We start from the raw sequence: 16,145 nt of genomic DNA, 5'->3' as shown, positions 1-16,145 counted from the left end.
AAGACTTTCTGATCAGATTTGATGGTACGACAGTTTGATGGATGAGGACCACTGTCTCTATACATGTTGTGATGCTGTCAGCTGTAATCCAGCTTTATTTCCTGGAGACATGAACACAACAACAACATCTTCTTCACATTAACTCTAACACATGATCACAACAAGCTTCTGGCTGATCTGATTGGCTGACTGTTCTCACTCTCTGTGTCACCATTCTCCTCTCACAGCTTAACTTAGGAAACACATCACAATAATACTGCTGAAACCATTATGAACCAACTCCGACTGTCAACTGACCTCAGAGTCTCCAGTCTACAGTTTGGACTCGCCACAAGATCAGACAGCAGCTTCACATCTGAATCCTTCAGGTTGTTGTTCCTCAGCTTCAGGTCTCTCAGATGGGAGGGGTTGGACTTCAGAGCTGAGGCCAGAGAAGCACAGCTGACCTCTGACAAACTGCAGTTCCACAATCTGAATAAAGAATAAATGATGGAGATAAAAGTCACTTTATAATCCAATCAGATGTGTTCAGGTTTTAAATGTGTAATTCAACATTACTATGTCCTAATCAATGAGCTTTTCCCTAAAATCAATGTCATTTTTATGTGTGGAGTCAAAATGTGATCATGGGAGCAGGTTAGAAAACTGCCTTTGTCTGCTTTCCTTCAGACATTTCTGGAGTGATTTAACATTGAGTTCAATTGGGGATTTGCTTGGACTTACTCTCACTTTGGGGATCCTTGAGTCAAATGTGTAAGTCCGTTTGATTCCATAGTTACATGACTGTGATTAGCACAATATTTCCTACAATTTGACCTAAATTTTATGTATGAAGAGTGAAAATTGTGGGGGTGGGAGCTATTTGTTCAGAAAAGTTACAGAAGATTTTAAAACTCTCCTCTACACTCTAGCTCTGATGTCACTCACTTTAGCTCTGAACATTCCGTCCAATACACACCCATTATAAACTCAGAAAAAGTCTGAAAACAGCATAAAACTTAAACTGTGATCATTCAAAAACTGTAAAAGATATCAAAAATCTGAATGTAAGTTTAATAGTTCAAAGACATGTAACCCGTTTAAAGTTTAAATGGTGTCTGTAGCTGAAAGTATGCGGAAGCAGTAGCATTTCAAAGTGGAGTATGTTTAAGAGAATTTGAACATTTTCTCCATTGAATTGTAAAAGAAAAGTGAAAAAAGCTTAATATTTTAAAAAGTATAAATAGTACAAACAAAAACAAATATAGCACTAATGTCCTTAATGAGCTGAATATTTTGATAGTTGAACAGTTTCTGTAGCTGACAGTATGCAGAAGTAGTTAAAGTCCAAAAACGTAAGGAAGAAATAGAAGAAGTTGAAGAAGTTGCAGTTGAATAAAAATTTGGATAACATACTGTGAATGCTGTACTACAGCATAAACACCATTACATATTTAAGACTTATAATAGTAACAGAGAGTCAGTGAACTGACCTCAGAGTCTCCAGTCTACAGTGTGGACTCTCCAGAAAACCACACAGCTGCTTCACTCCTGAATCCTGCAACGTGTTTCCACCCAGATCCAGCTCTCTCAAATGGGAGGGGTTGGACTTCAGAGCTGAGGCCAGAGAAGCACAGCTGATTTCTGACAACCAGCAGCTCCACAATCTGAATAAAAATAAATGATGAAGATAAAAATCACTTTATAATCCAATCAGATTAGTGGCGGCTGGTGACTTAAAACATTTGGGAGGACAGGAGGAAAACCAACCCACGGCATCATGTTATTTTACACTCGTCGGCTACTTATCTCTACTTTCTTTCTTTATGAAACAAAAGAACATAATTCACATTCAGTATAGCAATAACAAAAGAGCTAGGGGTTTTCACCCTAAACAAAAATATTAAAACCTACATATATTGAGTGTCTCAATAGCCTTTTTCTTAGTCAAATTAGAAAGTGGTTTCACAAATTGCTCATTTTATTGAGCAGTATTTATTGTTAAACATATATTTATGAATAAAAGATTAAAAGTAAACATGTCAAATTTATCATGAGAAAATATTGTTTTGGGGTTTTTGAATAAACCAAACACCACATTTCCCATAATAATGTCTTTAAAGATATGATCGATGACAAATCTGCAAAGGTCTTTATGTCTTTACTTTTTTATTTCTGCATGTAGTGACTGACAGAGTAATATTTATTAATAATTTTGAAAGACACTTCCTTATCCTTATTCACTATTAGGTATTTAAGAGGAAGAATCCAGACCTTCTTCCAATAGTCTATATATAATTTACAATCCGATCTGGAATAGTAACAGAGAGTCAGTGAACTGACCTCAGAGTCTCCAGTCCACAGTGTTGTCTCTCCAGAAAACCACACAATAGCTTAACTCCTGAATCCTGCAGCTTGTTTCCATCCAGCTGCAGCTGTCTCAGATGGGAGGGGTTGGACTTCAGAGCTGAAGCCAGAGAAGCACAGCTGATCTCTGACAAACTGCAGAATCTCAATCTGAATAAAGAATAAATGATGTAAGTTTAGAAGACAACGTTCCTGCTTGAAATCATTCAATGTTTAATAATCTGTTCAGAGCTGAAGAAGGTTTAGAACGTAGAAGTTTAAAAATATGTAAACTCCAACACCTGAAGCCAACAGGATGCAGGTTAAAAACTGTAATACAAAAAATGAAACAGAGCTCTCAAACCCAACCGGTCGCGGCAGACGGATGCACACCCAGAGCCCGGTTCTGCTCCAGGTTTCTACCTGCTAAATGGGGAGTTTTTCCTGGCCACGGCGCATAACAATGCAATGCTCATGGGGGATCTCTTGTTGCTCTATATAAAAGGCGTCTTGAGATAACTTCTGTTATGATTTGACATTTATAAAAATAAATTGAATTGAATTCTCATTAATATTAATGACAACGTGCTGCTACTTCAATAAAGACGTAGTGACATCACCTCTTCAACTCTGACAGCTCCACCAGTGGATCCATCTATACAAACTCATGTTGAGCAGCCAAACACAAATAAAAAATACAGAAATTGATTCAAGATTCAACTCAAGATCTCAAAGTTTCCAAAGATGTCAAATATGTCAGGATGAATTTTGGGGAAATGTGAACAAAACTCATCTACAATATATATGTTAGGAATAGTGGAGTCATAAAATCAAAGTATCTTCAGTTTAAACTATTCAGTCAGTATAAGCATCATATAACTTCATACAAGTTATAGAAAAAGCAAATACTGAATATTTTTGTTATTGTCTGATAGCTGAAATAGAGATTATTTATTCTTCATATTTACGTTTTTTTATATAATTGATTTGAACATGATGAAAGTCAAGAGTTGTGAAATATTAAGTTTTTAATGTGTAGCTCAACATTGCTCCGCCACAGTCAATGGACTAAACCACTGAAGAAGAAAATATACTTTAGCATTAAGATACTCAGTGTGGATCACTTTGATATCAGCCTTATGTCTGCAGTTTACTGTCACCACAACTTTCACATCATATTAATCTCAGTACAGAAGTAAAAAATGGTGTCTGACCTCAGAGTCGCCAGTCTACAGTGTGGACTCTCCAGAAAACCACACAGCAGCTTCACTCCTGAATCCTGCAGGGACTTGTTGTTACTCAGCTGCAGCTGTCTCAGATGGGAGGGGTTGGACTTCAGAGCTGAGGCCAGAGAGGCACAGCTGATCTCTGACAACCAGCAGGACCTCAATCTGAATAAAGAATAAATTATGTAAGTTTAGAAGACAGTGTTCCTGCTTGAAAACATTCAATGTTTAATAATGTGTTCAGAGCTGAAGAAGGTTTAGAATGTAGAAGTTTAGAAAATGTAAACTCCAACACCTGAAACCAACAGGATGCAGGTTAAAAACTGTAAAGTACAAAAAGTGAAACAGAGCTCTCAAAACCCAGATGGCCGCCCACCGAGCTCGGTTCTGCTCCAGGTTTCTACCAGTTAAACGAAGAGTTTTTCCTGGCCATAGCGCATAACAATGCAATGCTCATGGGGGATCTCTTGTTGGGTCTCTAAACTATAGAGTACGGTCTAGAACTGCTCTATATAATAAGCGTCTCGAGATAACTTCTGTTATGATTTGACGCTATATAAAAATAAATTGAATTGAATTCTCTTTAATATTAATGACAACGTGTTGGTACTTCAATAATGCTGATTTGGGGAAAATTTGAACAAAACTCATCAATAATATATATTTTAAGAATAGTGGAGTCATAAAATCAAAGCATCTTCAGTTTAAACTATTCAGTCAGTATAAGCATCACATAGCTTTATACAAGTTATAGAAAAAGCAAATACTGAATATATTTGTTATTGTCTGATAGCTGAAATAGAGATTATTTATTTATTCTTCATATTTATGTATTTTTATATCATTTATTTTAACATGATGAAAGTCAAGTGTGATATATTAAAGATAGGGTCGACGATGTTGGAAAGCTAGCATAATTTGAATGTAGCATCGCCTCAGGAAGTAAACCCACTCTCCTACCAAGGCAACGCCCCCCACACCCATGCACGAGCACCACCGCATCGTAACTACTTCACAGACACAGAGCGGAGAGAGGACCTCAACTCAAAAAGCTACCTTATGACAAGTAACCGCGGCAGTGCTACTTTTAGCTGAGTTTTCTCTTCCATTCTCCAATAAACGTGCGGCGGCGACGAGCTTCGAGTTCAGGCTGGTGCACGCCAAGGGTAGAGTATGAGCAGTGAGGCATCTGATTGGTTCTTTCCAAGCGGACCGGGAGGCAGTGATTGGTAGACGTTTTTACAGGATTACAGCAGCTACAGATGACGGCTCTTTTCCAGTCCTTTTTTAGAGCTCATCAGTAATGGATCGCTGTCGGGGTGTAAAGACCATTTCAACCAATATAACAAATAGTGGATACTGGAGAACATCGTCAACCCTGCCTTTAAGTTTCTAAATGTGTAGCTCAACATTGCTCTGCCACAGTAAATGGACTAAACCACTGAAGAAGAAAATGTACTTTAGCATTAAGATACTCAGTGTGGATCAGTATAATATCAGCCTTATGTCTGCAGTTTACTGTCACCACAACTTTCACATCATATTAATCTCAGAACAGAAGTAAAAAATGGTGTCTGACCTCAGAGTCTCCAATCTACAGTGTGGACTCTCCAGAAAACCACACAGCAGATCCACATCTGAATCGTTCAGCTTGTTGTTAGTCAGCTTCAGCTCTCTCAGATGGGAGGGGTTGGACTTCAGAGCTGAGACCAGAGAAGCAAAGCTGATCTCTGACAAACTGCAGGACCTCAATCTGAATAAAGAATAAATGATGAAGATAAAAATCACTTTATAATCCAATCAGATGTGTTCAGGTTTTAAATGTGTAGCTCAACATAACTATGTTCTAATCAATGAGCTTTTCCCTAAAATGAGTAGAGTGACTTTGTCATTGTGTTATTGTGGATCATCATAGTGTCAGCCATCTACAGACATCACCCAAATATCACCACAATATTCATACACCTATTCATGTCAACACACATCAATAACAGGCTGCCAATCTCAGTCAAGTCTGGAATTAGAGGATCAATATCAAATCAGACTTGTTGGACTTCAATATTTCATTTATTACATGACCTTCTTCTTACTATATCTGGTAGCTTAGTACGTTTATGTAATTTACAGGAAAGGTCCACATTTGTTCAAGTGTGTCATATGTACATTAAAAGAGTTATTGGTGGCAGTAATCATTCCTCCTGTGAACTGGTCCCTTCATAACACAACCTCATAAGTTCAACTGAAACTAATATGAAGATTCAGCAGTCTGACTCAGACAAATCAAGTGGGTGTTTACTAGGGCTGGGACAATTCAACTATCTCCTGATTCGATTTTGCAATTTATTGCGATTTTTGTTAACTTTTTTAACACTAGACCATGGGAAAAATTTGAATCATACACTGGAGCAAATGGAGCAAATATATTGATTCTGGCATTAAAACATCTATTTCAAAATTGTAAAAAAACAATTGCTATACATAGGTAAATTGATTTTTTTCCCACCCCTAGTGTTTACCAAAGTTACAGACTGTTTAGTACAAAATTCCCTCTTTGTGTTATTAATCCTCCTGCAGCTCAACAAGGAAACTGTCAAACACAACATACTTACTGGATACATACTAAGGCTGATCAATATATCCATATTATATTGAAATTGTGATATGAGACGAGATATCATCTCAGATCAGATTTTGGATATAATAATATTGTGATATGGCATAAGTGTTGTCTTTTCCTGGTTTTAAAGGCTACATTTCAATAAAGTGATGAAATTTTCTGAACTTACCAGACTGTTCTAGCTGTTCTATTATTTGTCATTTACACTTAGTCATGAGATCCACATTACTGACGATTATTTATCAAAAATCTCATTGTGTAAATATTTTGTGAAAGCACCAACAGTCAATCCTACAATATCGTCGCAATATTGATATCAAAGTATTTGGTCAAAAATATTGTGATATTTGATTTTCTCTAAGTCACCCAGCCCTAATACATCTAACTCAGACTGTTGAAGCATCCGATTAGTTTAAGATCAACTTTACAGGTCATTTTACACAGAACAAGACTGGATTTAGTCCTCATCTCGTAACACTCAGGTTATACGGGGATTGCTTCACAGACAGAAGGAATGATGACAGACATCAATAACTCTATGAATGTACATATGAATATGTGAATATTGTATTGAGATATATTTGAAAAAAATATGAACCTGCAAAGATGTTTCTGATCCAGAATATTTATTTGGTTTTTGATGCAATCGAAATGTCTGCAGCTTCAAATAATGCTTCAATGCTGACATGAAAACAGAGCACAGTTAGACATGTTCAAATAGAGCGCTACAGGAATGAGTCCTAAAACCCAGACATGAGTTAGCATTTTAGCACTTCCTGTTCCCTCGTCTGGAAGTCAATGGGTTTTTTAATGGGTTTTTATTTAGATGTCTGAAATAAGGTCTTTGGTTAAATATCCAGTGTGTAGGATCTGGAGGTATCTAGCGGTGACGTAAGGAGATTGCAACCAACTGAAGCTTCTCCTGTGTGCGTAGAGAGTGTGTGTACAAACTACATAAGCTACAGTCAGTGAACTGACCTTAGAGCCTCCAGTCTACAGTTTGGACTCTCCAGTCCAGCAGTCAGCAGCTTCACTCCTGAATCCTTCAGGTTGTTGTTACTCAGGTCCAGCTCTCTAAGATGGGAGGGGTCGGACTTTAGAGCTGAGGCCACAACTTCACAGTTAGTATCTGTGATCCCACAGCCAGAAAGTCTGTCATGACACAAACATTACAAAATATGTTATTATGAAAGAGGACAGTTTATATTTACTTTATGCATTTGATGAATAAACAGTTTGATATATACTTCTTTGATTAACATTTACTTTTCACATCAGCATTCAGCTAATCTTATCTCACCGGTTGACATGAAACAATAATTCTCATCACTCTCTCTGAAACCTGCAGACTTTTAATATTTGTTTTTCTTTAATCTTGTAGATGAAGAGAGAGAAAATGTAGTGTTGGGACCAACCATCAAGATGATGGCAAGAGACCACATGAACTCAGTCACATGATCCTTGACCCATGGATTCAGCTCAGTAACCATTGGCTACTGTAGCATGATGACTCATTCACATGTACTTTGAAATTCTGTCAGGACAAAGCAGAGGGATCCCCTTTGTTCCTCCTCTTCCTATTCTCTTCTCTTCCCCTTTGGCCCTGCTGAAGAAGGCAGGGGAGCTGCTGCTCTCCTCGCCCTGCTCTCCCTACAGACCAGAAACTGCAGAACCAGCTCTGCTCTGGATATGTCTTGTTAGCAAACAAATATGTACACAAGGAACTTCTAAGATAGAAGACGCGAGAGCCTGCCTTTTGACCAGCTAACTTCAAGCAACAAAGGCAAGGAAGTTAGCACCAAGCTACCAAGCCAAACCAAACCTTTTCTTCCATAGATTGGTAACGTACTGGGCTTACCTTAGCATTAGCAATTGCACACGGCTGAGCATGACTGTTCAACTTTGATTTCTGTGAATGTACATGTTATTCATTGAGTTTTACTGTTGTGATATTGTTGTAGTCAGGATATTTGGGTAGCTGGCTTTACCACATCTGATGTGTTAAGTTATGCCGCATAGACAAAGGGTCTTGCATGCAAACTAACCATCTTTTCTAACCCACTGCATTATCTGACACACATTAAGATCACATACATCAACTGTGAATTGGTTTTAAACATAAACATACACATTCAGAGAATCTCAACCCCCACATCACACCCCCCTTTGTCCTTCCTGAGCACATGTGCTCCGAAAAACAGAGAAGCCATGCGCTGACATCCTGGCGGCTATCTTTGATCTAGCCATCTTTGTAGTTTTACAGAGTCAGCCATATTGTCTGTAGGCCATGCAGACATCTTGAGACAACTAGCCAGCCATCTTGTCTCTCTCTCTCTCCCTCTCTCGCTGTCTCTTTCTCTCTCTCTCTCTCACACACACACACACACACACACACACACACACACGCACACACACACAAACACAAACACACACACACAAACACAAACACACACACACACACACACACGCTCACACACTGTGTTTGGTTTGTTTAGTTTAGTTATTTAGTTAGATTAATATTGTGTTTTAAACCTTTATTATCTTGTAAATAAATGTCTGTTTAATGTTGTACAAGAGTGAATAATGCCAACCGCTGCTGTGTCAAGAACTCCAAAATCCTTCAACCTTTACTATCTATTGATATAGTGGTTTTTGGTTATAGTTATTAATTTAATTATAAATCAAAGTTCCAAATTGATAGTTAAGTATATTTAATGAGATTTATCTATGAGACTACATTAATGTGCTATCATTATCTCTTTGTTTCAAAGAGTGGTGACCCGAGGATGGTTTAATATAAATTAAATCATATTATTCAATATAATTAACAATTACTTAGATAATTATTATTTACTTTTGATAGCCATTTTAATGTCTTTTTGAGCTTATGTATCAATGTAATTTGGTGCCTTGTTATTATTCCAGTGTGCCTAGAAGCACAAGGCAAAGCCTTGTGCAAAGCACACTGGTCTATTATCCTGCGGGCTTAATTCCAGTGTGCCTAGAAGCACACTGGTCTATAATCCTGCTGTCTTATTCCAGTGTGCCTAGAAGCACAAGGCAAAGCCTTGTGCAAAGCACACTGGTCTATAATCCGACGGGCTTAATCTTAATATTCTTCATCTTCCGCCTAAAATTTTGGCACGCTACTAGTCCCGCAGCGTTGCCAGCACATGAACAAAAAATACATCAAAACGTGCGGAATGATCGGGAATCGTGTGCTATGACCTGATTAAGAGATTTGCGCAGCGGTTTCCGGAAAAATCGCGCGATAGCGCGATTATTTGCTCCATAGGAATGCATTGAAAATCGACGTGAGTGCTCAAAAACACTCCTCTTTGGGGCCATACAGAGTCGCCATACTTTAACATAGAAAAATGATTAAACGTTTAAACGGGTCACAAGACTTGGGACTTTATTTGGCCAAATGGAAATTTTTTGATAGCTGGCACGGTTTTCACGAAATCGCAGTTTACGTTTTGTGAATTTTTCAGACTGTTTCAGAGTTTATAATGGGTGTGTATTGCGTGGGTCGTTAAGGGCTAGAGCACGTGACATCATCGCTAGAGTGCGGGAAAGCTCTGAAATCTTTTGAAAATTTTCCGAACAAACTGCTCTGTAGCCCACAATTGTCACTCTTCATAGATAATTTGTTCATCAAATTGTAGGAAATTTTATGCCGGTCGCAGTCATGTAGCCATGGAATCTGTCGGACTTTCATATTTGGCGACACATGCCTGAACGTGACAGCAACTCCAGGCTGGGCTCCCATAGCGGCCCATATTAAATTTCACAGAATTTTTGGGATCAGAGAAAAAAGTTAGTACTTTTCGAAACTGCCGCCGAGGTCATATTTTTGAAACTACAGACCCAAATGTCGCACCATTTGTTCATCAGAGACTCGTAACTGGTCTCGTGAACAATCCAAGCGATGGGAGTCACGGTTTCTGTCGTAGAAGCACTTTTATGACATGTACGTCTCTGGTTAACTCCTATTATAAACTGCTCAATCACCACGGCAACTTTTGATTGCTGCTACACAGCTGATTCACATAAATCAATCAGTGCAGGCTGACTAACACATACACACACACATACACACACACACACACACACACACACACACACACTCACTCACTCACTCACTCACTCACTCACTCTCACTCACACTCACACTCACACTCACACTCACACACACACACTATTTACTGTATCCATTTCAGTGATCCAGCATGCTCTAAACCAGGGCTTCAATGGATCAGGGCCATAATTAATGCTATTAATTACACCTGTGATTAAAAGCCCCCAACTCTCACTGTATGATAACAGGAAACTAGGTATTCACCTAGTTTTCAAAATAAAATCCCTCAACTCTTACTTTATGTTAACAGGAAACTAAACACTCCTCACGGCCCCCCAATCACCATGGCAACCATTGACGGAATGATCGGGAATGGCATGCTATGACTTTTCTAAGAGATTGGCAGCAGCTCCCGAAAAAATTGCGCGAAAGCGCGATTTATTTGCTCCATAGGAATGAATGGCAAATTGACGTGAAGAGATCTCAAAAACACTCCTCTTTAGGGCCATACAGAGTCGCCATACTTTAACGTAGAAAGATTATTCAAAGTTTAAACGGGTCACCAGACTTTGGACTTTATTGGGCCTATCATCCCCCTTCTTATAACCTCACTATGGTCCTCAAACCCCCCCCCCTCCAGCACCAGGCACACTGGTCAAAATTTTCTAGTTAATATATATTGATCATTTATTAATATTAATTTCATTGATATTAATTATTATCTTTAATATTTTCTAATAACCAAACCAGCTCCTATCTGCATCGCCAACAGTAGTTACATTCAGGCTTCCATAATGTCCAATCTGTCAGTGTGATCTGATCCCAAGTCTTTCTCCACAAAGTTAGCATGAGGCCTTCTTGATTAGAAAAGCATTTTTAAAACTAAAATTGAAAACATAACCTCCTTCCTAGGCTTCGGCCTTGGCGGAGGTAATGAGGTTGCATTATTTTCAACATAATGTCATCAGACAGATGTTATTAGTGTATCAGCATTAAAAACATAACATTGATCATCATCATCTTTTCTGAATCTTTTCAAGCATCCCCTGAAATTCGCCAAACAAAAAATCCATCAAAGACCTTGTGTTAAAGTATTATTTTACCTTGTGTCTCTGTAACGCATTAAAGTGTTATTTTACCATGTGTCTCTGTAACGTGTTAAAGTATTATTTTACTGTGTTTCTCTGTAACGTGACAAGAGGAAAATCTGTCGGGTGAGAGTGACTCTTCTCTCTCTTCTACAGTTACTGTGGTGTCTTCCTGATTTTAGCAACTTTCCTCTCATCATCTTCTCAGAACTTCATCTGAATTAATTCATTTTTTTAGTTATCTGTAGCAAATACCTCCTCATTTCACTACAAAAACCATAATAAGGTGGCAGCTGGCTACCTACTTGCCGATGGCTATATCGTACGTTATTTCCGGGTAAATATCACAATATAAAACTTGTGTTTTCTGATTAAAAAGTACAAACGTAGGAAGATAACAAGTACTACTAACCCATCTTTTCAGTGGTTACGTCCAGCCACGTCTCCAGTCTGATATGGAGCTTACAGCTGATATGTACGTGGTTTGTTTACATGACGTAACAGAAGTGCAGATTTAACGGATTCAGTGTGGACAGACAGCGTCAGATGCGTGATGCGGCGCGATACTCGGACGCTCGCATCCAGTTAGGACACGGTGTTAGTTTATGACCTGTTTTTGTGGACATAACAGCATGTGTATGCGTGCTACCGGGGTCGGTTCTTTCCTGTGAAACAGAGTGTATTTCAACGGTGTTCCTAACAGTGAGTAGCCGTGACTTAGGTGTGTGACGCAACTATGTTATGGCAGTTGTATTACTCAGGACCCAAGGAAGCACAATATTGAGTGTGAAGTTGTTTGTACAAGTGGTTCTCGAGAAAGCTGCAAGCATTTGGCCCGTTCTGAACAGACATGCTCTTAACGGACACTGCACTGTCTGGATTAAATTAGAAGAAGCAGAAATGAGAAATCGACTCGCACTCCTGCCTCGTCCTCCTAGCCATTGGGAGGCTGCTTCGCCGGGAGTAGAGTGTGCGAAAGCTCCAGGAGACGTACCCCCAGTTAGCTGTTAGCTCAAATTCAGCCAGTGCAAACCCCAGCACCAGGGCTCTGATCTCAGGACCGCCCCGACTCCCCGCCGGATAAGCAAACATTCTGTTGCTGCTGTTACACCGGTTAGACCCAGTGCTCCACCAGCAAGCTGATCTTTTGTTTTTTTCATTTGTTTTACCAGCTTCACATGTCGTCTCCATCACCCAAAAAGTTAAATAATAAAAAAACTGTAAAATGTAACAATTATTAGAAATAAATAGAATAAGGGTGTTCATTAACTTGACAGCTAGAAACACAACCTACTGAAACATTTTTGAACTCAACATTTGAAACAGCTCAAAACATCTGTGACAAAATACAACTAACATATTTATGTAATAAACACGTGGAACACTTATAAGAATATTATATTTTAAGAATAATTCTATAATGTGTATATTTGAAGAACTAAACTACTAATCTACACTGATCTATAAAGTTAATCACATCTGAACTTACAGAGCTTTTCTGCAGTTCCTCACAGCTGGAATCAGTCTCCGTTGTCCCTCGTCTGTTGTATTGTACTTCTTCAGGTCCAACTCATCCAGAACCTCCTCTGACATCTGCAGCATGTAGGACAGAGCTGAGCAGTGGATATCAGAGAGTTTCTTCTCCAATCTGTTCTCTGACTTCAGGAACTCTTGGATCTCCTGATGTACCGAGTGGTCGTTCATCTCCGTCAGACAGTGGAAGATGTTGATGCTTCTTTCAGGAGAGATTTTATCTCTGTTCATCTTCTTCAGGTTGTTGATGATTCTCTGGATGATTTCTGGACTGTTGTTTGTCCGACTCAGCAGACCTCCTAAGAGTCTGTGGTTGGACTCCAGAGAGAGGCCATGAAGGAAGCGAACAAACAGGTCCAGGTGGCCATTTTTACTTTCAAGGGATTTCTCCATGGCTCCCATCAGGAAGTCATCCAGGGTTGAATGAACATATTTTTTTCCCAGGAAGTCCTCCAGTACCTGTGTGTTCCTGTTTGTGTAACAGTGGAACATGTAGACTGCAGCCAGAAACTCCTGAATGCTCAGGTGAACAAAGCAGTAGACTGTTTTCTCGAAGATCACACACTCTCTTTTGAAGATCTTTGTACAAAGTCCTGAGTACACCGAGGCCTCTGTGACATCAAGACCACACCGCTCCAGGTCTTCTTGGTAGAACGTGATGTTTCCTTTCTCCAGATGTTCAAACGCCAGCCTCCCCAGCTTCAGAAGAACTTCCCTGTTAGCCTCTAACAGCTCCTGTGGACTCATCTCACGTCCCTCACCATACTTCTGCTTCTTCCTCTTTGTCTGAACCAACAGGAAGTGTGAGTACATGTCAGTCAGGGTCTTGGGCAGCTCTCCTCTCTGGTCTGTAGTCAACATGTGGTCCAGAACTGCAGCAGTGATCCAGCAGAAGACTGGGATTAGACACATGATGTGGAGGCTCCTTGATATCTTGATGTGTGAGATGATTCTGCTGGACAGCTCTTCATCACTGACTCTCCTCCTGAAGTACTCCTCCTTCTGGGCGTCAGTGAAGCCTTGTACTTCTGTTACCCTGTCAACACATGCAGGAGGGATCTGATTGGCCGCTGCAGGTCGGGAAGTTATCCAGACGAGAGCTGAGGGAAGCAGATTCCCCTGGATGAGGTTTGTCAACAGCACATTGACTGATGATTTCTGGGTGACATCAGACACAACCTCGTTGTTGTGGAAAACCAGTGAAAGTCTGCTTTCATCCAGGCCGTCAAAGATGAACAGAACTTTACAGTCAGCGAGCTTCTCTGCTGTGACCTTCTGTAATGTTGGATGGAAATCATGGAGCAGCTTGAGAAGACTGTACTGCTTATCGCTGATCAAGTTCAGCTCCCTGAATGAAAGCAGAACCACCAGACTGACATCTTGGTTTTCCAAGCCCTCTGCCCAGTCCAGAGTGAACTTCAGCACTGAGAAGGTTTTTCCAACGCCAGCGACACCGTTCGTCAGAACGACTCTGATGTGTCCCTGTTGGTCAGGTAAGGCTTTAAAGATGTCGTGACACTTGATTGGGGTGTCATGGAGGATCTTCTTGGAAGCGATCTCAATCTGCCTCACCTCATGTTGGGTATTAACCTCTTCACTCTGTCCCTCTGTGATGTAGAGGTCAGTGTAGATCCTGTTGAGGAGGGTTCCATCTCCTGTTTCATCAGTTCCTTCAGTCACACGTTCACATCTCCTACTCAGACTGATCTTATGTTCATCTACAACCTCCTTCAGACCACGATCTGCTGAAAGAGAGAGACAAGTTTCAGACAAAACAAAAGAACTTATTATTTCCAACTCCAATATGAAAATAATCAATATAAGAACATATAAAGATGTAAAGGTTATAAAGTCATCATCCCTTCTTGAAGTCAAAACTTCCGCCAAAGTGATTTTTATATTTATTTTTAATAGTTTTTCAACAAGTCGCTCTGCAGGGTTAGACGTGTGTTTGTAAGTTAGAGAAGGAGACGGACCAGGAAAGCTAATGTTGTTCAATGTCTGTGGCTCCTGTTCAGTTCAGTTCAATTCAATTCAAATGATGTTTATATAGTGTCAAATCATAACAGAAGTTATCTTAAGACGCTTTTCATATAGAGCAGGTCTAAACCATACTCTTACTCTTTAGAGACCCAACAAGAGATCCCCCATGAGTATACATTGTTATGCGACAATGGCAAGAAAGAACTCCCCTTTCGTCAGTGTGACTGTCTGTCTATGATAGAACAGTGATGTTGTTGCATTACAGAGATTAATAGTTCATCTATGCAGATGCTACTCCGATTGGTGATTACAGAGCAGATATATATGATGGAGAAGATCACAACAATAGTCAGTGTATAAAAGCAACAAGTCCTGTTTCCAGACATGAAGACATCAGCAGACCGATCTACAGTCTTACTTTGTACAGTGCTGGTCTGACTGGCTGTCTGCAGTCGAGGTCTTTTTCTCGATCTGGACATCGGCTCCTCCACAGAAGCATGACTCCTCTTCTTCTCTCTGTGGAGACATTACTTTATTACTAAAAATCATTTGTTGATTGTTGGTGAAAAATATCAAGACATGGCCGATAACATCTAGAAGATGGTCACAGAGAAGAGTTAAATTGTTGGTACTTTTCTGTTTGAATTCAGCATTCAGTCTGTAATGAAAATGTTCCTTCATTTTAACTGTCCTGCTTTAATAAACAAGAATTAGCTGCTTTTCCTATCTGACTGTCTTATTAAACATTTAGTGATCTGGCTGAAGTTTGTTTATTAAAGAGGAACAACGGACATTTTTAAAACATTGGTATGATTCTATTCGAACAAGGAACACCAGGACACCAGTGTTACATGCTGTGTGTCTTAGATCGCTGGTCTACTTCAATATTTAGATCACTTCTAACCTCAGTTCAAACCTAACTAACTCAAATTAAACTACCCAGAGTGACTGTGAATCAGTAAAGGACATAATCAGCTCTGTTTAATGGAGGACTTTTAGTGTGAAGTAGCTGTAGAAAGTGTGTATAACAGGGGAATAACGGACACTTTTAAAACATTGATATTATTCTGGAGACCAAAGAACAAGTTGGAAAGAAAACTGCAACTTGGACACGCATATTGCGAGGGCACGCCAGGAAACCACAAGGTGGCAGCGGTGCATTTCTCTCCTCAACAGTCCACAGGGAGAGAACTGACTCAGACACTTTGGCAGTAAAGTAATAAAATGTTGGATTAACACACTTTCAGGGTTCCCTCCCTGTTCTCATGTACCTGGATCAACTGATCAGTCTT

General features: G+C 39.6%; 1 protein-coding gene across 1 annotated transcript in view; it reads right to left on the bottom strand.

Annotated features, from left to right (window-relative positions):
* Window positions 1-211: 211 nt before the first annotated feature.
* LOC119482058 (NACHT, LRR and PYD domains-containing protein 12-like) overlaps window positions 212-16,145 on the bottom strand; it is a 32,579-nt gene continuing 16,645 nt past the window's right edge. Inside the window, exons 5-12 of the mRNA XM_037759444.1 lie at window positions 15,279-15,369; window positions 12,827-14,598; window positions 7,147-7,320; window positions 5,131-5,304; window positions 3,540-3,716; window positions 2,323-2,496; window positions 1,473-1,646; window positions 212-471 (exon numbers count right to left, since the gene is read on the bottom strand). Of these exons, the coding sequence (XP_037615372.1) occupies window positions 246-471; window positions 1,473-1,646; window positions 2,323-2,496; window positions 3,540-3,716; window positions 5,131-5,304; window positions 7,147-7,320; window positions 12,827-14,598; window positions 15,279-15,369 (2,962 nt within the window). The 3' untranslated portion in view covers window positions 212-245. The remainder of the gene's footprint in view (window positions 472-1,472; window positions 1,647-2,322; window positions 2,497-3,539; window positions 3,717-5,130; window positions 5,305-7,146; window positions 7,321-12,826; window positions 14,599-15,278; window positions 15,370-16,145) is intronic.

Source organism: Sebastes umbrosus, chromosome 22 (genome assembly GCF_015220745.1).
Source record: "Sebastes umbrosus isolate fSebUmb1 chromosome 22, fSebUmb1.pri, whole genome shotgun sequence".
Taxonomy (NCBI): Eukaryota; Metazoa; Chordata; class Actinopteri; order Perciformes; family Sebastidae; genus Sebastes; species Sebastes umbrosus.
Note: the sequence above shows the minus strand (reverse complement) of the source record. Positions and strands in the feature narration are given on the sequence as shown.